Source organism: Phocoena sinus, chromosome 1 (genome assembly GCF_008692025.1).
Source record: "Phocoena sinus isolate mPhoSin1 chromosome 1, mPhoSin1.pri, whole genome shotgun sequence".
NCBI classification, from domain to species: Eukaryota; Metazoa; Chordata; class Mammalia; order Artiodactyla; family Phocoenidae; genus Phocoena; species Phocoena sinus.
Genome location: NC_045763.1, coordinates 58,064,884 through 58,092,777, shown reverse-complemented (window position 1 = coordinate 58,092,777; position 27,894 = coordinate 58,064,884). Strand labels below are relative to the sequence as shown.

At 37.6% G+C, this 27,894-nt stretch overlaps 1 protein-coding gene across 1 annotated transcript in view; it reads left to right on the top strand.

Moving 5' to 3' along the window:
* WDR78 (WD repeat domain 78) overlaps nucleotides 1–27,894 on the top strand; it is a 129,093-nt gene that overhangs the window by 54,754 nt on the left and 46,445 nt on the right. Inside the window, 2 exon segments of the mRNA XM_032614983.1 lie at nucleotides 341–496; nucleotides 17,327–17,521. Of these exon segments, the coding sequence (XP_032470874.1) occupies nucleotides 341–496; nucleotides 17,327–17,521 (351 nt within the window).

Genomic DNA, 27,894 nt, shown 5'->3' with positions numbered 1-27,894 from the left:
GCCCTATACCGACAGACTAATGAGATTATGTGGCACCAGTTTGGGATAAAGAGAGGAAGGTGTGGGGATCAGAATAGATGGTGAGGATTATTTGCAGCTATTACTAAAACATTAAGGTATTTGTAGATGCTAAAAGTGTAATGGCTAAGGATCTCTTAAGGTGTCCTCTTGATTTATTTCTTTTTCATCGTTATCTACTTCCTGCCATTGTTGGAAAACAATAGTATTTTTTCCCTGAACAATAGACTTTCTTATCTTAGATTTTGCTATAACTCATATATAAGCGAAAATATTAGAATTTGGTTCAAAATACTTTGTACCTTTCTGTTTCTTTATTTAGGCATAATGTCCACTGCTTGGGATTTGTACGATTCTTATAATGCTATGGAGCTTTCATCTTTACCAGTAAAAAGATCTACAGTTGATTCAAGTAGTAAAGCATGCGTACCTTCTAAAGACTGGGACCAAAGAATGCCAGGGAGTAATTTAGAAAAAAGTAAGATTTCATTTATTTCAGTTTTTTAAAAATTGGGGTAAAATTGGTATATAACATTATATTAGTTTCAACTGTACAACATATAATTCAATCTTTGTATACACTACAAAGTGATCACCACCATGTCTAGTTACTGTCACCATATAATTAACCCACCCCCTTTACCCATTTCACCTACCCCCAACCTCCTTCCCCTCTAACAACCATGAATCTGTTCTCTGCATTTATGAATTTTGTTTTTGTTTTGTTTTTTACATTCCACATATGAGTGAAATCATATGGTATTTGTCTTTCTCTCTCTGACTTATTTCACTTAACATAATACCCTGCATTTCCCTGATAATTAGTGATGTTGAACATCTCATGTACCATTTGGAAAAAATGTCTGTTTTGCTTATCTGTCCATTTTTAATGAGATTTTTTTTTTTTTGCTATTGAGTTCTTTGAGTTCTTTATATATTTTGGATTAACCCCTTATCAGATATATGGTTTGTAAATATTTTCTCCTATTCAGTAGGTTGTCTTTTGATTTCATTGATGGTTTCCTTTGCTATGCAGAAGCTTTTTAGTTTGATGTAGTACCACTTGTTTATTTTTGCTTTGGTTGCTTTTGCTTTGGAGTCAGATCTAAAAAATCAATGCCAAGACCAATGTCAAGAAGCTTATTGTCTATGTTTTCTTCTAGGAGATTTATGGTTTCAGGTCTTATGTTTCAAGTCTTTAATCCATTTTGAGTTAATTTTTACATTTGGTGTAAAATAGTAATCTAGTATCATTCTTTTGCTTGTGGCTGTCTAGTTCTCCCCACACCATTTATTGAAGAGACTATCCTTTCCCCATTGTATATTCTTGGCTCCTTTGTCATAAATAATTGACAATATATGTGTGCATTTATTTCTGTGTCCTCTATTCTGTTTCATTGATCTATGAGTCTGTTTTTATGTCAATACCATGCTGTTCTGATTACTAGGGTTTGTAGTATAGTTTGAAATTAGAGAGTGTGTACCTCCAGCTTAGTTCTTCTTTCTCAAGATTGCTTAGACTATTCACTGTCTTTTGTGGTTCCACATAAATTTCTGAATTATTTGTTCTAGTTCTGTGAAACCTGCCATTGGAATTTTGATAGGGATTGCATTGAATCTGTAGACTGCTTTGGGTCACATGAACATTTTTTTTTTTTTTTTTTGCGGTACGTGGGCGTCTCACTGTTGTGGCCTCTCCTGTTGAGGAGCACAGGCCCCGGACGTGCAGGCTCAGCGGCCATGCCTCACGGGCCCAGCCACTCCGTGGCATGTGGGATCTTCCTGGACTGGGGCACGAACCTGCGTCCCCTGCATCGGCAGGCGGACTCTCAGCCACTGCGCCACCAGGGAAGCCCCACATGAACATTTTAACAATGTTAATTCTTCCAATCCATGAGCATGGACTACCTTTCCATTTATTTGTATCTTTTAAAATTTCTTTTATTAGTGTCTTGCTATTTAAGATTTTTTGGAATGTTTTCATGTGACATTTTTAACAAATCTTTTGTAGTAGTTACAATATTTTCTTTCTGGTGGAACATGAAAAATACAACTTTTACTTAGAAATATCATTGTTACTCTTTCACATAGTCTTGAACTTTGAACTGAAAATTTTATTTTTTCTTGGATACCTGTCAAGAGTTTCAAAGATCGTATCTTTCTCTGTCGCTTCTTTACTTGCTCTTAAGCTCTTTTTCATACATGTAGGTTCCACAGTTTTCTCTCTCTCTTTCTATATGTTAGATAACTTGTAAGAAAAATAAAATATGCAAGCTCTGTGACAACATAAAATGGAGATACGTTAACAACAATGGCTTTTAATTGGGGACAATTTTACCTTTCCTAGGGGACACTTGGCAATATCTGGAGACATTTTTGGTTGTCATGTCTATGTTGACATTTTGGGTAGATGCCAAGGATACTGCTAAAATTTCATCAATTCACCAAACAGCCCCACAACAAAAAAAATTATCTGGCCAAAATGTCAATAGTACCAAGGCTTGGAAATCCTGCATTACAAATTTAGCTTTTAGTATGTTAAGTTTTAAGATTAAATGTTATAATTAAAACCAACACAAAATTGTAATTCTCCAGATATACTGCTATGAAAGAATTTTTACAAAGTTCAGTTATAAGAAGTTTGTTAAGTTCCACTTCTGATTATATTGTGATTATATAATTTTTGTCTCCATATTCTGAACTTCTGAGTCTTTTTCTTCTAGAATTATATTACTACATTTAAGGGATGGTCTTTACTTCAGACTAACTATACCCTGGCAAAGTTTTGTAAAGTTTTGGTAAATTTTCATAAATTGAACTCAAATATTTCTACTCTCACTAATTTTGACCCAAAGACAAATGTAATATTTAAAAATAGTAAATCAGTAAATATTTTGAAAAGCCAAGTTTAAAAAGAATTGATAATTTTCAGAAAACAATGACCTTATTTATAATGACTACATACCCTTCAGAGATACAGATTCATGGAACTTATCACCTTATAACTTGCTCTATCATTGTTTCTCAAGTTTAATGTTAAAAATGTCTAAACTTTAGATGTGTTACCTATATCTTTTTGGTTTTTTTAAATGATACTTACGGTATGTAGACTATATCCATATTTTACTGAAAGTTATTTATAATGAACACCAGTTCATTTTCCCAGAGGAAAGTGAAGGGGAAGAATGAATCATTAGTAACCACTAAAGAAACATTATTTTTTGTTATTTAAGTATTAATGTCCATACAGTAGGTTTGCTTTTAGAAGATTCCAAAAATTGCTAGGAAAAAAATCAATCTTAGACTAAAAATTACATGAGACTTCAAAATATATTATCCCACCCCCATTAAAGCCATTGATCCACAAAAACGTGTTAGTGGAAGGTCCTACAAGGAAAATGTCTCAAATTGCGGGTCTTTTATTTCATGTGTGTATGGGTGTGCTTTTAAAAGCAAAAAGGGATAATATAATTATATTCAATAACTACAATACAAAGTGAAAATAAATTTTATTTTATTATGATAGCCAGTTAGTGGAATAGGAGACCCCAGAACTAGGAAAAGGGGGAAAATAAAACATAGAAAAATGTATGCAACAGAGCCGAATGATCAGATTTATTGAGAATTAAAGTAATTCAGATAAAAACTAGGACTAGGTCACCTCTAAGGTCCTTTTTGACGCCGAGATTTTGTAATGTAAACACAAAGAGAAGAAAGTTAAATATGATCCATATTGCTTTAAGAAGTATTTCTATTCCATTTAAATTTTGAATGTACGGGTTATATTTTAACCTCTGTTATCATATTCAAGGGAAAAATAGGCCAATAGTTTTCATTTTTGAAAGTGTATAAGGCCATAGCTCAGTTCACAGAGAAAAATTATTTTCTCTTAAAGGCTTTTTTTTTCTTTTGCAGTAGGGTTTTAGATTTTAAAAAATGAGTAGGCATTTTAAGCAAAGGTTTATAGAAAAGTTGAGCAGATAGTACTGAGAGATTCATACAATTCTATCTCTGTCCCAACTCCACACAAAATTTCCCCTATTTCGAACATCTTGCATTAATGTAGTAAATTTGTTACAATTCATAAACCCATATTAATATATTATTATTCATAGTTTACATTATAGTTTAATCCTTGTGCTGTACTGTTCTATGAGTTTTGACAAATGCATAATGACATATTTCCACTATTACAGTTTTACATGGAATAATTTCACTGATCTAAATTTCTCCTGTGCTCCACCTATTCTATCATTCCTTCTTCCCTATACCCCTGGCCACCACTGATCTTTTTATTGTCTCTGTATTTTTGCCTTTTCCAAAATATCATATAGTTGGAATTGTATAATATACAGCCTTTTCAGACTGGCTGCTTTCACTAAACAATATGCATTTAAGATTTCTCTATGTCATCTCTATGTCTCTATGTCAGCTCATTTATTTTTATCACTGAATAATATTACATTATATGGATGTACCACTGTTTGTTTATCTATTACTTTATTGAAAGATATTTTGGTTGCTTCTAGTTTTTGGCGATTATAAATAAAGCAGCTATAAACATTCATGTGTTGGTTTTTGTGTGGATATAAGTTTTCAACTCATTTGGGTAAATACCTAGCAGTATGATTGCTGGATCATATAGTGAGCGTATGCTTAGCTTAAGAAACTATGAAACTGTCCTCAAAAGTGGTTGTACCATTTTGCATTGCCACAAGCAATGAATGAGTATTCCTGTTGCTCTCATTCTTGGCAATATTTGATATTGTTACTTTTTTTGGATATTTAGCTATTCTTTTTAAAATTTATTGACATATAATGGATATAATATTATATAAGGTTCTGTTTTACAACATACTGATTCAACATTTAAATACATTATGAAATAATCACCAGGATATGTTCAGTAACCACCTGTCATCATACAAAGTTATTACAGGATTATAAGCTATATTCCTTATGCTGTATATTACTTCCTTGTGACTTATTTTAACTGGAAGTTTGTACCTCTTAATCCCTTTTACCTGTTTCACCCAACCACCCACAGTCATTTCCTCTGCAACCCCCTGTTTGTTCTCTGTATCTATGTCTGTTTCTGGTTTTTGTTGTTTACTTATTTTGGTTTCTTGATTCTACATGTAAGTGAAATCATACAATATTTGTCTTTCTCTCACTTATTTCACTTAGGAAAATGCCCTCTATATTCATCCATGTTGTTGCAAGTGGCAAGATTTCATTCTTTTCTATGGTTTGGTATTATTCCATTATATATATACCATATCTTCTTTATCCATTTACCTATCAATGAAAACTTAGGTTGTTTCCATATCTTTGCTATTGTAAGTAATGCTGCTATGAATATTGGAGTGCATGTATCTTTTCAAATTAATGTTTTCATTTTCTTCAGATATATACCAGGCAGTGGAATTGTTGGATCATATGGTAATTCTATTTTTAATTTTTTGAGGAATCTTCATACTGTTTTGCATAGTGTCTGTACCAATTTACATTCCCACCAACAGTGCAGGAGGGTTCTTTTTTCTCTACATCCTTGCTGACACTTGTTATTTATTGTCTTTTCTTTCTTTTTTTTTTCTTTTTGGCTGCGTTGGGTCTTAGCTGCTACATGAAGGCTTTCTCTAGTTCCAGCGAGTGGGAGCTACTCTTCGTTGCGGTGCACGTGCTTTTCTTTGTTGTGGCCTGTCTTGTTGTGGAGCATGGGCTCTAGGTGTGTGGGCTTCAGCAGTTGCAGCATGTGGGCTCAGTGGTTGTGGCTCATGGGCTTAGTTGCTTTGCGGAACGTGAGATCCTCCTGGACAAGGGATCAGACCCGTGTCCCCTGCATTGGCAGGTGGATTCTTAACCACTGTGCCACCAGGGAAGTCATTATTGTCTTTTTGATGTTAGCCATTCTGATAGGTTTCAAGTGATATCTCATTGTAGTTTTGATTTGCATTTCCCTGATCATTAGTGACGTTGAGCATCTTTTCATGTGTCTGTTGGCCATCTGTAGGTCTTCTTTGGAAAAATACCTACTTAGGTCCTCTGCCCATTTTCTAATCTGATTATTTGGTTTCTTGATATTGAGATGTATGTGTTCTTTATATATTTTGGATATTAACCCCTTATCAGATACATGATTTGTAAATGTCTTCTCTTGTTCGGTAGATTGCCTTTTCATTTTGTTGATAGTGTGCTTTTCTGTGCAAAAGCTTTTGAAATTGATGTAGTCCCATTTGTTTATTTTTGCTTTTGCTGCCCTTGCCTGAGGTGGCAGATCCAAAGTTTTCCTAGCACTGCTTATTGAAGAGGCTGTCTTTTCTCCATTGTATATTCTTACCTCTTTTATCAAAGCTATGGGTTTGATAACCCATATGTGTGTGGCTTTATTTCTGGGCTTTCTATCCTGTTCCATTGATCTATATTTCTGTTTTTGTGCCAGTACCATACTGTCTTGATTACTGCATCTTTGTAGTATAGTCTGAAGTCAGGGAGCCTGATTCCTCCAGCTCCGTTTTTCTTTCTCTAGATTGCTTTGGCTATTCGGGGTCTTTTGTGTTTTCATACAAATAGTGAAATTTTTTGTTCCAGTTCTGTGGAAAATGCCATTGGTAGTTTGATAGGGATTGCATTGAATCTGTAGATTACTTTGGATAGGATAGTCATTTTCACTATGTTGATTCTTCCAATCCAGGAACATGGTATATCTCTCCATCTGTTTGTATCATCTTTAATTTCTTTCTTTAGTGTCTTATAGTTTTCTGCATATAGGTCTTTTGTCTCCTTAGGTAGGTTTCTTCCTAGGTATTTTATTCTTTTTGTTGCAGTGGTAAATGGAAGTATTTCCTTGATTTCTCTTTCAGATATTTCATTAATAGTGTATAGGAATGCAAGAGATTTCTGTGCATTAAGTTTGTATCCTGCTACTTTACAAATTCATTGATTAGCTCTAGTAGTTTTCTGGTAGCATCTTTAGGATTCTCTATGTATAATATCATGTCATCTGCAAACAGTGATCGCTTTACTTCTTGTTTTCCAATTTGGATTCCTTTTATTTCTTTTTCTTCTCTGATTGCTGTGTCTAAAACTTTCCAAACTGTGTTGAATAATACTGGTGAGAGTGGGAAAACTTGTCTTGTTCCTGATCTTAGTAGAAATGGTTTCAGTTTTTCGCCATTGAGAATGATGTTGGTTGTGGGTTTGTCATATATGACCTTTATTATGTTGAGGTAAGTTCCCTCTGTGCCTACTTTCTGGAGGGTTTTTATCATAAATGGGTGTTGAATTTAGTCGAAAGCTTTTTCTGCATCTATTGAGATGATCATATGGTTTTTTTCCTTCAGTTTGTTAATATGGTGTATCACACTGATTGATTTGCATATATTGAAGAATTCTTGCATTCCTGGGATAAACCGCACTTGATCATGGTGTATGATCCTTTTAATGTGCTGTTGGATTCTGTTTGATAGTGTTTTGTTGAGGATATTTGCATCAGTGATATTGGCCTATAGCTTTCTTTCTTTGTGACATCTTTGTCTGGTTTTGGTATCAGGGTGATGGTGGCCTCATAAAATGAATTTAGGTGTGTTCCTCCCTCTGCTATATTTTGGAAGAGTTTGAGAAGGATAGGTGTTAGCTCTTCTCTAAATGTTTGATAGAATTTGCCTGTGAAGCCATCTGGTCCTGGGCTTCTGTTTGTTGGAAGGTTTTTAATCAAAGTCTCAATTTCAGTGCTTGTGATTGATCTGTTTATATTTTCTATTTCTTCCTGGTTCAGTCTCAGAAGCTTGTGCTTTTCTAAGAATTTGGCCATTTCTTCCAGGATGTCCATTTTATTGGCATATAGTGGCTTGTAGCAATCTCTCATAATCCTTTGTATTTCTGCAGTGTCAGTTGTTACTCCTCCTTTTTAATTGCTAATTCCATTTATTTGGGTTTTCTCCCTTTTTTTCTTGATGACTCTGGCTGATGCTTTATCAATCTTGTTTATCTTCTCAAGGAACCAGCTTTTAGTTTCATTGATCTGTGCTATTGTTTCCTTCATTTCTTTTTCATTTATTTCTGATCTGATCTTCATGATTCCCTTTCTTCTGTTAACTTTGGGTTTTTTTGTTCTTCTTTCTCTAATTGCTTTAGGTGTAAGTTTAGGTTGTTTATTTGAGATGTTTCTTGTTTCTTGAGATAAGATTGTACTGCTATAAACTTCCCTCATAGAACTGCTTTTGCTGCATCCCATAGGTTTTGGGTCATCGTGTTTTCATTATCATTTGTTTCAAGGTATTTTTTGATTCCTCTTTAATTTTTTAAGTGATCTCTTGGTTATTTAGTAGTGTATTGTTTAGCCTCCATGTTTTTGTATTTTTTACAGATTTTCTCCTGTAACTGATATCTAGTCTCATAGGGCTGCAGTCAGAAAAGATGCTTGATACAATTTAAATTTTCTTAGATTTACCAAGACTTGCTTTGTGTCCCAAGATATGATCTATCCTGGAGAATGTTCCATGAGCCCTTGAGAAGAAAGTGTATTCTGTTTTCTTTGGATGGATTGTCATATAAATATCAATTAAGTCCATCTTGTTTAATGTATCATTTAAAGCTTGTGTTTCCTTATTTATTTTCATTTTGGCTGATCTGTCCATTGGTGAAAGTGGGGTGTTAAAGTCTCCTGCTATGATTGTGTCACTGTCGATTCCCCTTTTTTGGCTGTTAGCATTTGCATTATGTATTGAGGTGCTCCTATGCTTTGTGCATAAATACTTATAATTGTTTTATCTTCTTCTTGGATTGATCCCTTGATCATTATGTAATGTCCTTCTTTGTCTCTTGTAATAGTCTTTATTTTGAAGTCTATTTTGTATGATATGAGAATTGCTACTCCAGCTTTCTTTTGATTTCCATTTGCATGGAATATCTTTTTCTATCCCCTTACTTTCAGTCTGTATGTGTCCCTAGGTCTGAAGTGGGTCTCTTGTAGACAACATACATATGAGTCTTGTTTTTGTATCCATTAAGCCAGCCTATATTTTTTGGTTGGAGCATTTAATCTGTTTACATTTAAGGTACTTATCAATCTGTATGTTCCTATTACCATTTTCTTAATTGTTTTGGGTTTGTTATTATAGGTCTTTTCCTTCTTTCATGTTTCCTGCCTAGAGAGGTTCCTTTAGCATCTGTTTTAAAGGTGGTTTGGTGGTGCTGAATTCTCTTAGCATTTGCTTGTCTGTAAAGGTTTTAATTTCTGCATCAAATGTTAATGAGATCCTTGCTGAGTAGAGTAATCTTGGGTGTAGGTTTTTTCTGTTTCATCACTTTAAATATGTCCTGCCATTCCCTTCTGGCTTGCAGAGTTTCTGCTGAAAGTTCAGCTGTTAACTTTATGGGGATTCCCTTGTATGTTATTTGTTGTTTTTCCCTTGCTGCCTTTAATATTTTTTCTTTGTATTTAATTTTTGAAAGCTTGATTAATTTGTGTCTTGGCGTGTTTCTCCTTGGATTTATCCTGTATGGGACTCTCTGTGCTTCCTGGACTTGATTGACTATTTCCTTTCCCATATTAGAGATTTCAACTATAATCTCTTCAAATATTTTCTCAGATCCTTTCTTTTTCTCTTTTTCTTCTGGGACCCCTATAGTTTGAATGTTGGTGCATTTAGTGTTGTCCCAGAGGTCTCTGAGACTGTTCTCAATTCTTTTCATTCTTTTTTCTTTATTCTGCTCTGCAGTAGTGTTTTCCACTATTTTATCTTTTGGGTCACTTATCTGTTCTTCTGCCTCAGTTATTCTGCTATTGATTCCTTCTAGAGAAATTTTAATTTCATTTATTGTGTTGTTGATCATTGTTTGCTCTATAGTTCTTCTAGGCCCTTGTTAAACATTTCTTGTATTTTCTCCATTCTATTTCCCAGATTTTGGATCATCTTTACTATCATTATTCTGAATTCGTTTTGATGTAGACTGCCGATTTCTTTTTCATTTGTTTGGTCTGATGGGTTTTTATCTTGCTCTTTCATCTGCTGTTATTTCTCTGTCTTCTCATTTTGCTTAACTTACTGTGTTTGGGGTCTCCTTTTTGCAGGCTGCAAGTTCGTATTTCCCATTGTTTTTGGTGTCTGCCCCCAGTGGGTATGGTTGGTTCAGTGGGTTGTGTAGGCTTCCTGGTGGAGGGGACTGGTGCCTGTGTTATGGTGGATGAGGCTGGATCTTGTCTTTCTGGTGGGCAGGATCATGACCGCTGGTGTGTTTTGGGGTGTCTGTGACCTTATTTTGATTTTAGGCTGCCTCTCTGCTAATGGGTGGGGTTGTGTTCTTGTCTTGCTAGTTGCTTGGTATAGGGTTTTCAGCACTGTAGCTTGCTTGTTGTTGAGTGGATCTGGATCTTATAGCTGAGTTGGAGATCTCTGGGAGAGCTTTCGCTGTTTGATATTATGTGGAGCTGGGAGGTCTCCTGTGGACCAGTGTCCTGAACTCGGCTCTTCCACCTCAGAGGTACAGGCCTGACACCTGAACAGAGCACCAAGACCCTGTCAGCCACATGGCTCAGAAGAAAAGGGAGAACAAAATGAAAGATAAAAAATAAAATAAAGTTATTAAAATAATTTTTTTTAATTATTAAAAATAAAAAAAATTAGAAAGTAATACAAAAAAGAAGAAAAAAGGAAAGAAAAAGGAGAGCAATCAAAGCAAAAAACAAATCCACCAATGATAACAAGCACTAAAAACTATACTAAACAAACAAACAAACGAACAAAAACAAGAGACAGACAGAACCCTAGGGCAAATGGTAAAAGGAAAGCTATACAGACAAAATTACACAAAGAAGCATACACATACACACTCACAAAAAGAGAAAAAGGAAAAAAATATCTATATATCTATGTATAAGAAAACAAAAAAGAGAGCAACCAAATCAATAAACAAGTCTACCAATGATAATAAACTCTAAATACTAAACTAAGATAAACATAAAATCAGAAACAAATTGATGCAGAAGAAAGCAAACCCCAAGTCTACAGTTACTCCCAAAGTCCACTGCCTCAATTTTGGGATGATTCATTATCTCTTCAGGTATTCCAGAGATGCAGGGTACATCAAGTTGATTCTGGAGATTTAATCCGCTGCTCCTGAAGCTGCTGGGAGAGATTTCCCTTTCTCTTCTTTGTTCGCACAGCTCCTGTGGTTCAGCTTTGGAATTGTCCCTGCCTCTGCGTGTAGTTCTCCTGATGGCGTCTTTTCTTCTCTCAGACAGGATGGGGTTAAAGTAGCAGCTGATTAGGGGGCTCTGGCTCACTCAGGCTGAGGGGAGAGACGGGTATGGAATGTGGGGCGAGCCTGCGGTGGCAGAGGCTGGCATGACGTTGCAACAGCCTGAGGTGTACTCTGTGTTCTCCCAGGAATGTTGTCCCTGGATCATGGGCCCCTGGCAGTGGCAGGGTGCACAGGCTCCCGGCAGGGGAGGTGTGGATAGTGACCTGTGCTTGCACACAGGCTTCTTGGTGGCTGCAGAAGCAGCCTTAGCATTTTATCCCCATCTTTGGTGTTCGTGCTGATAGCCACAGCTCGCGCCTGTCTCTGGAGCTCATTTAGGTGGTGCTCTGAATCACCTCTCCTCATACACCCTGAAACAATGGTCTCTTGCCTCTTAGGCAGTTCCAGACTTTTCCCCAGACTCCCTCCCGGCTAGCCGTGGTGCACTAGCCCCCTTCAGGCTGTGTTCATGCCGCCAACCCCATTCCTCTCCCTGGGATCTGACCTCCGAAGCCCAAGCCTCAGCTCCCAGCCCCGCCCGCCCAGGCGGGTGAGCAGACAAGCCTTTCCGGCTGGTGAGCGCTGGTCGGCACCGATCCTCTGTGCGGGAATCTCTCCGCTTTGCCCTCCGCACCCCTGTTGCTGTGCTCTCCTCCATGGCTCTGAAGCTTCCCCATGCCACCCCGTCTCCACCAGTGAAGGGGCTTCGTAGTGTGTGGAAACTTTTCCTCCTTCACAGCTCCCTCCTAGATGTGCAGGTCCCATCCCTATCCTTTTGTCTCTGTTTATTCTTTTTTCTTTTGCCCTCCCCGAGTATGTGGGGGAGTTTCTTGCCTTTTGGGAGGTCTGAGGTCTTCTGCCAGCATTCAGTAGGTGTTCTGCAGGAGTTGTCCCACATGTAGATGTATTTCTGATGTATTTGTGGGGAGGAAGGGAATCTCCACGTCTTACTCCTCTGCCATCTTGAAGGTCTCTCTAATACTACGTTAAATAATAGTGGTAAGAGTGGACAACTTTGTCTTTTTCCTGATCTTAAAGGCAATGCTTTCAGCTTTTCACTTTGAGTATGATATTAGCTGAGGGTTTGTCATATATGGCTTTTATTATGTTGAAGTATGTTCCCTCTATTACCACTTTGTTGACAGTTTTTATCATAAACTGATGTTAACTTTTATCAAAACTTTTTTCTGCATTTATTGTAATGATCATATGATTTTTATCCTTTGTTTTGTTAATGTGGTGTATCATGTTGACTGAGTTGCAGATATTGAGCCATCTTTGCATGCCTGGGATAAATCCCACTTGATTATGGTGTATGATCCTTTTAATGTATTGTTGAATTTTGTTTGTTAATATTTTGTTGAGGATTTTTGCATCTATGTTTATCTGGGATGTTGACCTATTGTTTTCTTTTTGTTTTTACTGTCTTTGATTTTGGTATGTATGTTGGCCTTATAGAATGTATTTGGATGTGTTCCCTCTTCAATCTTTTGGAATAATTTGAGAAGAATAGGTAATAATCCTTCTTTAAATATTTGGTAGAATTCACCAGTGAAGCTGTCTGGTCTTGGACTTTTGTTTGTTGGGAGGTTTTTAATTAGTGAATCTCCTTACTAGTCATCTGTTAGTTCAGATTTTCTATTTTATTATGATAAGTCTTTGTAGTTTGTGTATTTATAGGACTTTATCCATTTCTTCTAAACAACAAATTGGCTGTCCAATTTGTTTGCATGTAATTGTTCATAATAATCTCTTATAATACTTTATATTTCTGTAGTGTTGGTTGTAACTTTTCCTCTTTCATTTCTGATTTTATTTATTTGAGCCCTTTTTCCTTCTTGAAAAGTCTGGCTAAAGGTTTATCAATTTTGTTTATTTTTTCAAAGAACCAGCTCTTAGTTTCATTGATTTTTTTCTATTGTTTTTTAGTGCCTATTTCATTTATTTCTGCTCTGATCTTTATTATTTCCTTCCTTTTAGTAACTGTGTGAGGGTGTTGGTTCTTCTTTCTCTAGTTCCTGTAGGTGTAATTTTAAATTGTTTGAGATTTTTCTTGTTTCCTGAGATAGACTTGTATCACTATAAACTTTCCTCAGAGAACTGCTTTTGTTGCATCCCATAGATTTTGCAATGTTGTATTTCCACTTTCATTTATCTCGAGGTATTTTTTGATTTTCTCTCTGATTTCTTCAGTAACTCATTTGTTGTTTTCTAGCATGTTGTTTAGACTCCACATGTTTGTGTTTCCAGGTTCTTCTTGTAGTTGACTTCTTGTCTCATACCTTTGTGGCCAGAAAAGATGCTTAATATGATTTCAGTCTTCTTAAATTTACTGAAACCTGTACATGGACTAACATGTGATCTACCCTGGAGAATATTCAATGTGAACTTGAAAAGAATGTGTATCCTGCTGTTTTTTTGATGAATGTTTTGTATACCTATTAAACAATCTGGTCTGATGTGTTGTATAAGCCAAATGTTTCCTTTTGATTTTCTGTCTGGATCATCTGTCCATTGATGTAAGTGGGGTGTAAACGTCCCTTTCTATTATTATACAATTATGTATTATTGTTATATTATTCTACAATTATAATAATTCTTGTTAAATTATTATAAAATCTTTCCCTTTATGTGTATTTGTATTTGCTTTATGTAGTTAAATGTTCTTATGTTGAGTGTATATATATATTTACAAGTGTTTTCCTTTTTGTTGGGATGATCCCTTTATCATTATATTATACCCTTCTCTGTATCTTGTAATAGTCTTTGTTTTAAAGTCTATTTTGTCTGATATAAGTATAGTTAGTCCAGCTTTCTTTTAATTTCTATTTGAATGGAATACCTTTGTCCATTCCCCCACTTTCAGTCTTCCTGTTGGTAACTCTTTTTTTTTTTTTCACAATTCCATTCTAATATATATATGGTATTTCTGAGTTTATCTCTTTGTGGAGCTTTTCTTAGTGGATGCTCTACATATTGCAGTCCACTTGTGTTGACATTTTACCAGTTTAAGTGTAGAAATCTTCCCCCCCCTTTATATCTTTTCACTCTCCCCTGTTTATATGTTTGCCCTAAATATTTCCTTTAAATATTTAAATGGAGTATTTGAACATTAGAACTGTATCAGCTAGTTATAATTTTTATATCAACCATCAAACATATTTAAGAAAACTGAAGAGAAGGAAATTGTATTTACCTATATTTTTACTCTCCACATTCTGTTTTTCTCTCTGATATTCCAAAATTCTTTTCAAAAATAATTTCCTTCTTGTTTAGCCATTCTCCTTTAGCCATTCTTAAGGAAGATCTACTGGCAACAAATTCTCTTAGTATTTCTTCATCTGAGAATATCTTAATTTCACCTTTATTCCTATAAAATATTTTTAGTGGATATAGAATTCTTGGTTGAAAGTTATTTTCTCTCATCACTTAGAATATGTGTGCCACCTCCTTCTGGCCTCCATGGTTTCTGATGACAAATCTGCTGTTATTCAAATTATTTCTCTCTATGTATAAGACATCATTTCTTCTTTAATGCTTTCTGTATTTTTGTTTACTTTGTTTTCAGTTTTGAGAAATTTGAGTATGATGTCTTGGTGTGGATTTCTTTAGGTTTATCTTCTTTGGAATTCACTGAGTTTCTTGATTCTGTGTATTATTCTTTGCTAAATTTTGGAAATTTTCAGCTATTATTTCTTCAAGTACATTTTTCAGTCTCATCCTGTTTCTGCTCTCCCCAATGACATGAATGTTAGATATCTTGTTATAGTCCCACAGGCCTTTGAGCCTCTGTTCTTTTTTGGTTTTTTTTTCAGATTATTTTCTTTCTGTTTTTCAGATTAGGTAATTTCTATTGTTCTCTCTTCAAATTCACTAATTCTTTCCTCTGTCCCCTTCATTTTGCTGTTCAGCCCATCCATTGAATTTTAAAATTTTGATTATTTCATTTTTCAGTTCTAAAATTTCCGTTTGGTTCTTGAATTGATTTACTAAGATTTTTAATTTCTTTGATAATACTTTCTATTATTCCATTTGTTTCAAATGTGTTCATAAATGCTTGAAACATTTTTTTGATGATTGCCTTAAACTGTCAGGTAATTCACATATCTCTGTCATCTCAGGGTTGGCATCTATTGATTTTATTTGTTTTTTCTTTGTTTCATTTAGGTTGAGATTTTCTTGGGTCTTTTTATGATGAGTGACTTTCAGTTGAAATTTAGAAATTTTGGGCATTATGTCATGAGAACTGGATCTTCTCTAAACCTTCCTTTTTAGCAGGCTTTGTTTGACACTATTTTGACAGGGGAATTTACTGCTCCATTACTGCCAGGTGGGAGTAGAAGTGGGGTTTTGTAGAAATCCATGTTCTCCACTTGACCTTCAATTACAGTGAGGGAGGGGATCATCTCCTCATTACTGTTTTGCAGGGACAGGTGGGGAGCTCTGATTTCCATTGATACCTGTATGACTGGGAGGGATAAGAGCACCTCATTACCACTCCCTGACACCATGGATTGGGACTTGGCTTTATTACTTTGGGGCAGTTCTGTAAGTTCTGACTCTACCAGTCCAACTCTGACTATTCTATTGAGGAGAAGAAGGGACATCTTGTTACTGCCAGATAGGTGTGGAATTCCATGTTCCCCAACTGGTCTCCACTGACATTGCAGAAAGGGCAGCACAGTTATTATTTTTGTTAGGATTGAAAGTCCTGGCTCCTTACTGATCCTTTTCTGACACCACACCCACTGGAAGGCTAGGAGATTGGGATGCCTTATTAGAGCCTGGCAAGGATGGAAGTCTAGGCTCCCCACTTGGCTAGTGGAATTTGTGGAATGGGTGGGGCTACAATTTTTTCTCTGTGTTTTTGTCTGGAGTGGAATGGTTATATTCTAAAAGTTTTTTTTTTTTTCTCTTGCAAGGTTTTTCTTTTCCTGGTCTTTTGGCTAGAGAGAGGAGGTTTGTCTGGAGTATATGTAGCAATAAGGAATCCAGGGAACTCACCACTGTGTCGTCATTCCTTGTTTCCTGAGCTCTCTTGTTGCTTTGCCTCCTTTTATCAAAGTTTTCAAAGGCTTCCTATGTTTGTTTTATATATGATGTCCAGGGTTTTTAGTTGTACTTAGAAAAGGAATAAGAAAAAGTGTCTACTCCATCTTCATGGATGCAGGATTCCCCTTCATTCTGTTTTTTTACTAAGTAATGTGGTAGGCAGAATAATCATTCCCCAAATATATACACATCCCAATCTCTGGAACCTGTGAATAAATTACCTTACATGACAAAAGAGACTTTCCAGATGTGATTACATTAAGGATCTTCAGAGAAGGAGGTTATCCTGGGTTACTGGAGTGGACGCAAACTAATCACACGGGTACTTAAAATTGGAGCACTTTTTCTAGTTCTGGTCAGAGAGAAATGTAATGACAGGAGACTATCAGAGAGATGCAATATTGCTGTCTCTTGAAGATAGAGGAAGGGTTGCTGGTGGCCTCTAGAAGTGGGAAAAGGCAAAGAAATGAATTCTCCTCTAGAGCCTTCAGAAAGGAACATAACCCTATTAACTTTTTTGTTTTAGCCCAGTGAGACCTGAGTCAGACCTCTAACCTACAGAACTCTAAGATAATACATTTGTATGGTTTTGGTCCACTAAATTTTTGGTAATTTGTTATAGCATCAATAAAAATAAAATCAATAAAAATTAATTTATTGTTCCTATAAAGCAATAATCAAATCAAACCTTTATCTGAAGACTGCTAATAATTTTATTTCAGTTTGAATAAAAATATATAGAGATACAAATTACCTTATGAGTTATCATTGCTTATTTTCTGGAAAACACACATTTTTTGAGTGGTTAAGAATTCCAAAATGAGATAATTTACGTATATCTTTTATGTGCTTGGTTTGTAAAAGATGTTCAATAAATGTGTATTGAAGTTGTTAAATACTGGAGGAAAACAAATAGTGGTGGCAAAATGTCATTTCTTAAATCTTTAGAATGTACAAACCAGCTAATATTATTTGAATTATTTTAGCATTGCATCATATTTGTATTTTACAGTTAGTGAAGGTAGTTCTCTAATGGATATTGAAAATGTAATTCTGGCTAAAGTCCATGATGAAGAAGAAGACAACTCAGAGGCAGTATTGAAATCTGATAAGTTCCAACAGGACTTATTTTTTATGGAACGAGTTATAATGGAAAATATATTTCAGCCAAAACTTGCAGCTTATCGTCAGCTTCCTGTTTTAAAAGGTATTTAATACATTATATACTAAAAATCTTTTGTAAAAAAACATGGTTTTGTTTTGAAATAACGATTTTGTACTTTAAAAAAGGTATTTAAAAATAATCACTTTTAGTTAAGCTCAAATAATTTAAAAAATCAAATGATGTTATTATTTCTAATTGCAATATCTAGACTGAGTTATCACTGATCAGAAGACATTTTTATATAGTTTACAGCACTAAACATATGAGTAGCAAGAGAGTCCAGACCAGGAACCTGAAAGAAAAAGGTGTAGACCTTTACCTTTGGCCCTTTCCTCTCCGTTGTCCCCTCATTGAATTATTCTCTCATAATCAGACCCACCTTTCCAGTGCCATTTATACTTTCCAGGTTCTAGCTTTTATTACCTCTCCCTAATTTTATTACATACTCTTTTTTTTTTTTTTTTTAACATCTTTATTGGGGTATAATTGCTTTACAATGGTGTGTTAGTTTCTGATTTATAACAAAGTGAATCAGCTATACATATACATGTGCTCCCATGTGTCTTCCCTCTTGCGTCTCCCTCCCTCCCACTCTCCCCCTCCCACCCCTCCAGGCTGTCCCAAAGCCCCGAGCTTATATCCCTGTGCCTTGCGGCTGCTTCCCCCTAGCTATCTACCTTACTATGTTTGTTAGTGTGTATATGTCCATGACTCCCTCTCGCCCTGTCAAAACTCACCCTTCCCCCTCCCCATATCCTCAAGTCCGTTCTCCAGTAGGTCTGCGCCTCTATTCCTGTCTTATCCCTAGGTTCTTCATGATATTTTTTCCCCTTAAATTCCATATATATGTGTTAGCATACGGTATTTGTCTTTGTCTTTCTGACTTACTTCACTCTGTATGACAGACTCTAGGTCTATCCATCTCATTACAAATATCTCAATTTCATTTCTTTTTAAGGCTGAGTAATATTCCATTGTGTATATGTGCCACATCTTCTTTATCCATTCGTCCAATGATGGGCGCTTAGGTTCTTTCCATCTCCGGGCTATTGTAAATAGAGCTGCAATGAACATTTTGGTACATGACTCTTTTTGAATTTTGGTTTTCTCAGGGTATATGCCCAGTAGTGGGATTGCTGGGTCATATGGTAATTCTATTTGTAGTTTTTTTTTTTTTTTAACATCTTTATTGGGGTATAATTGCTTTACAATGGTGTGTTAGTTTCTGCTTTATAACAGAGTGAATCAGCTATACATATACATGTGCTCCCATGTGTCTTCCCTCTTGCGTCTCCCTCCCTCCCACTCTCCCCCTCCCAACCCTCCAGGCTGTCCCAAAGCCCCGAGCTAATATCCCTGTGCCTTGCGGCTGCTTCCCCCCAGCTATCTACCTTACTACGTTTGTTAGTGTGTATATGTCCATGACTCTCTCTCGCCCTGTCAAAACTCACCCCTCCCCCTCCCCATACCCTCAAGTCCGTTCTCCAGTAGGTCTGCGCCTCTATTCCTGTCTTATCCCTAGGTTCTTCATGACATTTTTTCCCCTTAAATTCCATATATATGTGTTAGCATACGGTATTTGTCTTTGTCTTTCTGACTTACTTCGCTCTGTATGACAGACTCTAGGTCTATCCATCTCATTACAAATATCTCAATTTCATTTCGCTTTAAGGCTGAGTAATATTCCATTGTGTATATGTGCCACATCTTCTTTATCCATTCGTCCGATGATGGGCGCTTAGGTTCTTTCCATCTCCGGGCTATTGTAAATAGAGCTGCAATGAACATTTTGGTACATGACTCTTTTTGAATTTTGGTTTTCTCAGGGTATATGCCCAGTAGTGGGATTGCTGGGTCATATGGTAATTCTATTTGTAGTTTTTTAAGGAACCTCCATACTGTTCTCCATAGTGGCTGAACCAATTCACATTCCCACCAGCAGTGCAAGAGTGTCCCCTTTTCTCCACACCCTCTCCAGCATTTATTGTTTCTAGATTTTTTGATGATGGCCATTCTGACTGGTGTGAGATGATATCTCATTGTAGTTTTGATTTGCATTTCTCTAATGATTAATGATGTTGAGCATTCTTTCATGTGTTTGTTGGCATTCTGTATATCTTCTTTGGAGAAATGTCTGTTTAGGTCTTCTGCCCATTTTTGGATGGGGTTGTTTGTTTTTTTGTTATTGAGCTGCATGAGCTGCTTGTAAATTTTGGAGATTAATCCTTTGTCAGTTGCTTCATTTGCAAATGTTTTCTCCCATTCTGAGGGTTGTCTTTTGGTCTTGATTATGGTTTCCTTTGCTGTGCAAAAGCTTTGAAGTTTCATTAGGTCCCATTTGTTTATTTTTGTTTTTATTTCCATTACTCTAGGAGGTGGGTCAGAAAGGATCTTGCTGTGATTTATGTCATAGAGTGTTCTTCCTATGTTTTCCTCTAAGAGTTTGATAGTTTCTGGCCTTACATTTAGGTCTTTAATCCATTTTGAGCTTATTTTTGTGTATGGTGTTAGGGAGTGATCTAATCTCATACTTTTACATGTACCTGTCCAGTTTTCCCAGCACCATTTATTGAAGAGGCTGTCCTTTCTCCACTGTACATTCCTGCCTCCTTTATCAAAGATAAGGTGTCCATATGTGCGTGGGTTTATCTCTGGGCTTTCTATCCTGTTCCACTGATCTATCTTTCTGTTTTTGTGCCAGTACCATACTGTCTTGATTACTGTTGCTTTGTAGTATAGTCTGAAGTCAGGGAGCCTGATTCCTCCAGCTCCTTTTTTCGTTCTCAAGATTGCTTTGGCTATTCGGGGTCTTTTGTGTTTCCATACAAATTGCGAAATTTTTTGTTCTAGTTCTGTGAAAAATGCCAGTGGTAGTTTGATAGGGATTGCATTGAATCTGTAGATTGCTTTGGGTAGTAGAGTCATTTTCACAATGTTGATTCTTCCCATCCAAGAACATGGTATATCTCTCCATCTATTTGTATCATCTTTAATTTCTTTCATCAGTGTCTTATAATTTTCTGCATACAGGTCTTTCGTATCCTTAGGTAGGTTTATTCCTAGATATTTTATTCTTTTTGTTGCAATGGTAAATGGGAGTGTTTTCTTGATTTCACTTTCAGATTTTTCATCATTAGTATATAGGAATGCCAGAGATTTCTGTGCATTAATTTTGTATCCTGCTACTTTACCAAATTCATTGATTAGCTCTAGTAGTTTTCTGGTAGCATCTTTAGGATTCTCTATGTATAGTATCATGTCATCTGCAAACAGTGACAGCTTTACTTCTTCTTTTCCGATGTGGATTCCTTTTATTTCCTTTTCTTCTCTGATTGCTGTGGCTAAAACTTCCAAAACTATGTTGAATAAGAGTGGTGAGAGTGGGCAACCTTGTCTTGTTCCTGATCTTAGTGGAAATGCCTTCAGTTTTTCACCATTGAGGATGATGTTTGCTGTGGGCTTGTCATATATGGCCTTTATTATGTTGAGGAAAGTTCCCTCTATGCCTACTTTCTGCAGGGTTTTTATCATAAATGGGTGTTGAATTTTGTCAAAAGCTTTCTCTGCATCTATTGAGATGATCATATGGTTTTTCTCCTTCAATTTGTTAATATGGTTTATCACATTGATAGATTTGCGTATATTGAAGAATCCTTGCATTCCTGGAATAAACCCCACTTGATCATGGTGTATGATCCTTTTAATGTGCTGTTGGATTCTGTTTGCTAGTATTTTGTTGAGGATTTTTGCATCTATGTTCATCAGTGATATTGGCCTGTAGTTTTCTTTCTTTGTGACATCCTTGTCTGGTTTTGGTATCAAGGTGATGGTGGCCTCGTAGAAGGAATTTGGGAGTGTTCCTCCCTCTGCTATATTTTGGAAGAGTTCGAGAAGGATAGGTGTTAGCTCTTCTCTAAACGTTTGATAGAATTCACCTGTGAAGCCATCTGGTCCTGGGCTTTTGTTTGTTGGAAGATTTTTAATCACAGTTTCAATTTCAGTGCTTGTGATTGGTCTGTTCATATTTTCTATTTCTTCCTGATTCAGTCTTGGCAGGTTGTGCATTTCTAAGAATTTGTCCATTTCTTCCAGATTGTCCATTTTATTGGCATAGAGTTGCTTGTAGTAATCTCTCATGATTTTTTTTATTTCTGCAGTGTCAGTTGTTATTTCTCCTTTCTCATTTCTAATTCTATTGATTTGAGTCTTCTCCCTTTTTTTCTTGATGAGTCTGGCTAGTGGTTTATCTATTTTGTTTATCTTCTCAAAGAACCAGCTTTTAGTTTTATTGATCTTTGCTATCGTTTCCTTCATTTCTTTTTCATTTATTTCTGATCTGATTTTTATGATTTCTTTCCTTCTGCTAGCTTTGGGGCTTTTTTGTTCTTCTTTCTCTAATTGCTTGAGGTGCAAGGTTAGGTTGTTTATTCGAGATGTTTCCTGCTTCTTAAGGTGGGCTTGTATTGCTATAAACTTCCCCCTTAGAACTGCTTTTGCTGCATCCCATAGGTTTTGGGTCGTTGTGTCTCCATTGTCATTTGTTTCTAGGTATTTTTTTATTTCCTCTTTGATTTCTTCAGTGATCACTTCATTATTAAGTAGTGTATTGTTTAGCCTCCATGTGTTTGTATATTTTACAGATCTTTTCCTGTAATTGATATCTAGTCTCATGGCGTTGTGGTCAGAAAAGATACTTGATACAATTTCAATTTTCTTAAATTTACCAAGGCTTGATTTGTGACCCAAGATATGATCTATCCTGGAGAATGTTCCATGAGCACTTGAGAAAAATGTGTATTCTGTTGTTTTTGGATGGAGTGTCCTATAAATATCAATTAAGTCCATCTTGTTTAATGTATCATTTAAAGCTTGTGTTTCCTTATTTATTTTCATTTTGGATGATCTGTCCATGGGTGAAAGTGGGGTGTTAAAGTCCCCTACTATGAATGTGTTACTGTCAATTTCCCCTTTTATGGCTGTTAGTATTTGCCTTATGTATTGAGGTGCTCCTATGTTGGGTGCATAAATATTTACAATTGTTATATCTTCTTCTTGGATCGATCCCTTGATCATTATGTAGTGTCCTTCTTTATCCCTTTTAATAGTCCTTATTTTAAAGTCTATTTTGTCTGATATGAGAATTGCTACTCCAGCTTTCTTTTGGTTTCCATTTGCATGGAATATCTTTTTCCATCCCCTTACTTTCAGTCTGTATGTGTCTCTAGGTCTGAGGTGGGTCTCTTGTAGACAGCATATATAAGGGTCTTGTTTTTGTATCCATTCAGCCAATCTGTGTCTTTTGGTGGGAGCATTTAGTCCATTTACATTTAAGGTAATTATCGATATGTATGTTCCTATTCCCATTTTCTATATTGTTTTGGGTTCGTTATTATAGGTCGTTTCCTTGTTTTGCATTTCTTATCTAGAGAAGTTCCTTTAGCATTTGTTGTAAAGCTGGTTTGGTGGTGCTGAACTCTCTCAGCTTTTGCTTGTCTGTAAAGATTTTAATTTCTCCATCAAATCTGAATGAGATCCTTGCTGGGTAGAGTAGTCTTGGTTGCAGGTTTTTCTCCTTCATCACTTTCAGTATGTCCTGCCACTCCCTTCTGGCTTGTAGGGTTTCTGCTGAGAGATCAGCTGTTAACCTTATGGGGATTCCCTTGTGTGTTATTTGTTGTTTTTCCCTTGCTGCTTTTAATATGCTTTCTTTGTATTTAATTTTTGATAGTTTGATTAATATGTGTCTTGGCGTATTTCTCCTTGTATTTATCCTGTATGGGACTCTCTGTGCTTCCTGGACTTGATTAACTATTTCCTTTCCCATATTAGGGAAGTTTTCAACTATAATCTCTTCAAATATTTTCTCAGTCCCTTTCTTTTTTTCTTCTTCTTCTGGAACCCCTATAATTCGAATGTTGGTGCGTTTAATGTTGTCCCAGAGCTCTCTGAGACTGTCCTCAGTTCTTTTCATTCTTTTTTCTTTATTCTGCTCTGCAGTAGTTATTTCCACTACTTTATCTTCCAGGTCACTTATCCGTTCTTCTGCCTCAGTTATTCTGCTATTGATCCTATCTAGAGTACTTTTAATTTCATTTATTGCGTTGTTCATCGTTGCTTGTTTCATCTTTAGTTCTTGTAGGTCCTTGTTAACTGTTTCTTGCATTTTGTCCATCCTACTTCCAAGATTTCGGATCATCCTTACTATCATTATTCTGAATTCTTTTTCAGGTAGATTGCCTATTTCCTCTTCATTTGTTAGGTCTGGTGGGTGGGGTTCCTCTGCTAATGGGTGGGGTTGTGTTCCTGTTTTGCTAGTTGTTTGGCATAGGTTGTCCAGCACTGTGGCTTGCTGGTCGTTGAGTGAAGCTGGGTGCTGGTGTTAAGATGGAGGTCTGTGGGAGATTTCCACCGTTTAATATTATGTGGAGCTGGGAGGTCTCTTGTTGATCAGTGTCCTGAAGTTGGCTCTCCTACCTCAGAGGCAGAGCCCTGCCTCCTGGGCTGGAGCACCAAGAGCCTTTCATCCACACGGCTCAGAGTAAAAGGGAGGAAAAGTAGAGAGAATTATTAGAAGTATGAGGAAAGAAAGAAAGAAAGGAGGAAAGGAAGGAAGGAAGAAAGAAGCAAAGAAGGAAAGAAAGGAGGGAGGGAGGGAGGAAGGAAGGAAGGAAGGAGGGAAAGAAGGAGAAAATGTAGAGAGAATTAGTAGAAGTATGAGGAAAGAAAGAGGGAAAGGAGGAAAGGAAGGAAGGAAGAAAGAAGCAAAGAAGGAAAGAAAGGAGGGAGGGAGGGAGGGAGGAAGGAAGGAAAGAAGGAGGGAAAGAAGGAGAAAATGTAGAGAGAATTAGTAGAAGTTTGAGGAAAGAGAGAAGGAAAGGAGGAAAGGAAGGAAGGAAGAAAGAAGCAAAGAAGGAAAGAAAGGAGGGAGGGAGGGAGGAAGGAAGGAAGGTAGGAGGGAAAGAAGGAGAAAATGTAGAGAGAATTAGTAGAAGTATGAGGAAAGAAAGAAGGAAAGGAGGAAAGGAAGGAAGGAAGAAAGAAGCAAAGAAGGAAAGAAAGGGAGGGAGGGGAGAAGGAAGGAAGGAAGGAGGGAAAGAAGGAGAAAATGTAGAGAGAATTAGTAGAAGTTTGAGGAAAGAAAGAAGGAAAGGAGGAAAGGAGGAAAGGAAGGAAGGAAGAAAGAAGCAAAGAAGGAAAGAAAGGAGAGAGGGAGGGAGGGAGGAAGGGAGGAAGGAAGGAGGGAAAGAAGGAAAAAAGACAGAAAGAAAGAAGATACAGTAAAAATAAAATAAAGTATAATATAGTTATTGTACTAAAAAATATTTAGAAAGAAAGAAAAAAAAAAAAAAAAAGAACAGATAGAACCCTAGGACAAATGTTGGAAACAAAGCTATACAGAGAAAATCTTACACAGAAGCATACACATACGTGTTCACAAAGAGAGGCAAAGGGGGAAAAATCCTAAATCCTGCTCCCAGAGACCACCTCCTCAACCTGGGATGATTCGCTGTCTAAAGGAGGGAAGGAAGGAAGGAAGGAAAGAAAGAACGAAGGTAAAGTACAATAAAGTTATTACAATTAAAATTAATTATTAAGAAAAAAAAATTTTTTTTTAAAAAAAACCATGGACGGATAGAGCCCTAGGACAAATGTTGGAAGCAAAGCTATACAGAGAAAATCTTACACAGAAGCATACACATACACGTTCACAAAGAGAGGCAAAGGGGGAAAAATCATAAATCCTGCTCCCAGAGACCACCTCCTCAACCTGGGGTGATTCGCTGTCTAAAGGAGGGAAGGAAGGAAGGAAAGAAAGAAAGAAAGAACGAAGGTAAAGTACAATAACGTTATTACAATTAAAATTAATTATTAAGAAAAAAAAAATTTTTTTTTAAAAAAACCATGGACGGATAGAGCCCTAGGACAAATGTTGGAAGCAAAGCTATACAGAGAAAATCTTACACAGAAGCATACACATACACGTTCACAAAGAGAGGCAAAGGGGGAAAAATCATAAATCCTGCTCCCAGAGACCACCTCCTCAATTTGGGGTGATTTGTTGTCTAAAGGAGGGAAGGAAGGAAGGAAAGAAAGAAAGAAAGAACGAAGGTAAAGTACAATAACGTTATTACAATTAAAATTAATTATTAAGAAAAAAAAATTTTTTTAAAAAAAAAACCATGGACGGATAGAGCCCTAGGACAACTGTTGGGAGCAAAGCTATACAGAGAAAATCTTACACAGAAGCATACACATACACGTTCACAAAGAGGGGCAAAGGGGGAAAAATCATAAATCCTGCTCCCAGAGACCACCCCCTCAACCTGGGGTGATTCGCTGTCTAAAGGAGGGAAGGAGGGAAGGAAAGAAAGAAAGAAAGAACGAAGGTAAAGTTCAATAAAGTTATTACAATTAAAATTAATTATTAAAAAAAAAAATTTTTAAAAAAAAAAAAAAAAAAAAACCATGGACGGATAGAGCCCTAGGACAAATGGTGGAAGCAAGAGTATACAGACAAGATCTCACACAGAAGCATACACGCACACATTCACAAAAAGAGGAAAAGGGAAAAAAATCACAGATCTCGCTCCTAAATTCCCCCTCTTCAATTTGGGATCACTCCCTGTCTATTCAGGTATTCCACAATGCAGGGCACATCAAGTTGATCGTGGAGCTTCAATCCGCCGCCTCCGTGGCTGCCGGGAGAGACCTCCCCCTCTCCTCCCTGCTCTCACAGCTCACAGGAGCTCAGCTTTGTACCCGGCCCTGCCCCTGCGCGCAGATCGCTGGAGGGCGTCTGTTTTTTTGCTCAGACAGGACGGGGTTAAAGGAGCCGCTGATTCGGGAGCTCCGGCTCACTCAGGCCGGGGGTTGGGGGATGGGGGAAGGAGGGGCACTGCGTGTGGGGCGGGCCTGCGGCGGCAGAGGCGGCGTGACGCTGCGGCAGAGGCCGGCGTGACGCTGCACCAGAGGCCGGCGTGACGCTGCACCAGCCTGAGACCCGCCGTGCGTACTCCTGGGGAAGTTGTCCCTGGATCCCGGGAACCTGGCAGTGGCGGCCTGCACAGGCTCCGCGGAAGAGGGGCGCGGAGAGTGACCTGTGCTCGCACACAGCCCCCCTGGTGGCGGCAGCAGCAGCCCCAGCGTCTCCCGCCCGTCTCTGGGGTCCGCGGTTTCAGCCGCGGCTCGCGCCCGTCTCTGGGGCTCGCGCTTCCCGCCGCGGCTCGCGCCCGTCTCGGGGGCTCGCGCCCTCAGCCGCGGCTCGCGCCCGTCTCTGGGGTTCGCGCTTTTAGCCGCGGCTCGCGCCCGTCTCTGGAGTTCCTTTAAGCAGCGCTCTTAAACCCCTCTCCTCGCGCACCAGGAAACAAAGAGGGAAGAAAAAGTCTCTTGCCTCTTCGGCCAGTGCAGGCTTTTCCCCGAACTCCCTCCCGGCTAGTCGTGGCGCCCCAACCCCTTCAGGCTATGCTCAAGCCGCCAACCCCAGTCCTCTCCCTGAGCTCCGTCCAAAACCAAAACCCGAGCCTCAGCTCGCAGCCCCGCCCGCCCCGGCGGGTGAGCAGACAAGCCACTCGGGCTGGTGAGTGCCGGTCAGCACCGATCGTCTGTGCAGGAATCTCCCCGCTTTGCCCTCCGCACCCGTCGCTGTGCACTACTCCGCGGTCCCGAAACTCCCCCCTCTGCCTCCCGCAGTCTCCGCCCGCGGAGGGGCTTCCTAGTGTGTGGAAACTTTTCCTCCTTCACAGCTCCCTCCCACTGGTGCAGGTGCCGTCCTTATTCTTTTGTCTCTGTTTTTTCTTTTTTCTTTTGCCCTACCCAGGTACGTGGGGAGTTTCTTGCCTTTTGGGAGCTCTGAGGTCTTCTGCCAGCCTTCAGTAGGTGTTCTGTAGGAGTTGTTCCACGTGTAGATGTATTTCTGGTATATCCGTGAGGAGGAAGGCGATCTCCACGTCTTACTCTTCCGCCATCTTCCCGCCGACCGCCTATTACATACTCTTATTGCTACAAATCCCATCTCATAGATTCACAAAATATTTTGTAGGATTTGAGAGATTATCTAATTCAACTTTTCAATTTTAATGCCTAGCTTTCAAGTATGGCTTAGGGCCAACTCCTTTAAGAAATCTTTCTTGATCCTTCAAGTCAAAACTGATCTTCTACATCAAAAAATTAGGTTACAAAATTGCATGTGTGACAAATGGATGTAAACCTTTTTCCTTACTTACCTCTAAGAATATTGAAAAACTATGTTTCTTATCTCACATTAGGTTGATGTTTTAAAATTTTTATCATATATATAAATTTTTCATCCCATAATTAGAGTTATAAGATTAAAATTTTACTGAGTACTGTAAATTTTGATGTTTTAAAAACAAAACTGGTGGTAGATCACTTCTTTAAATATATCTAAGAAATAG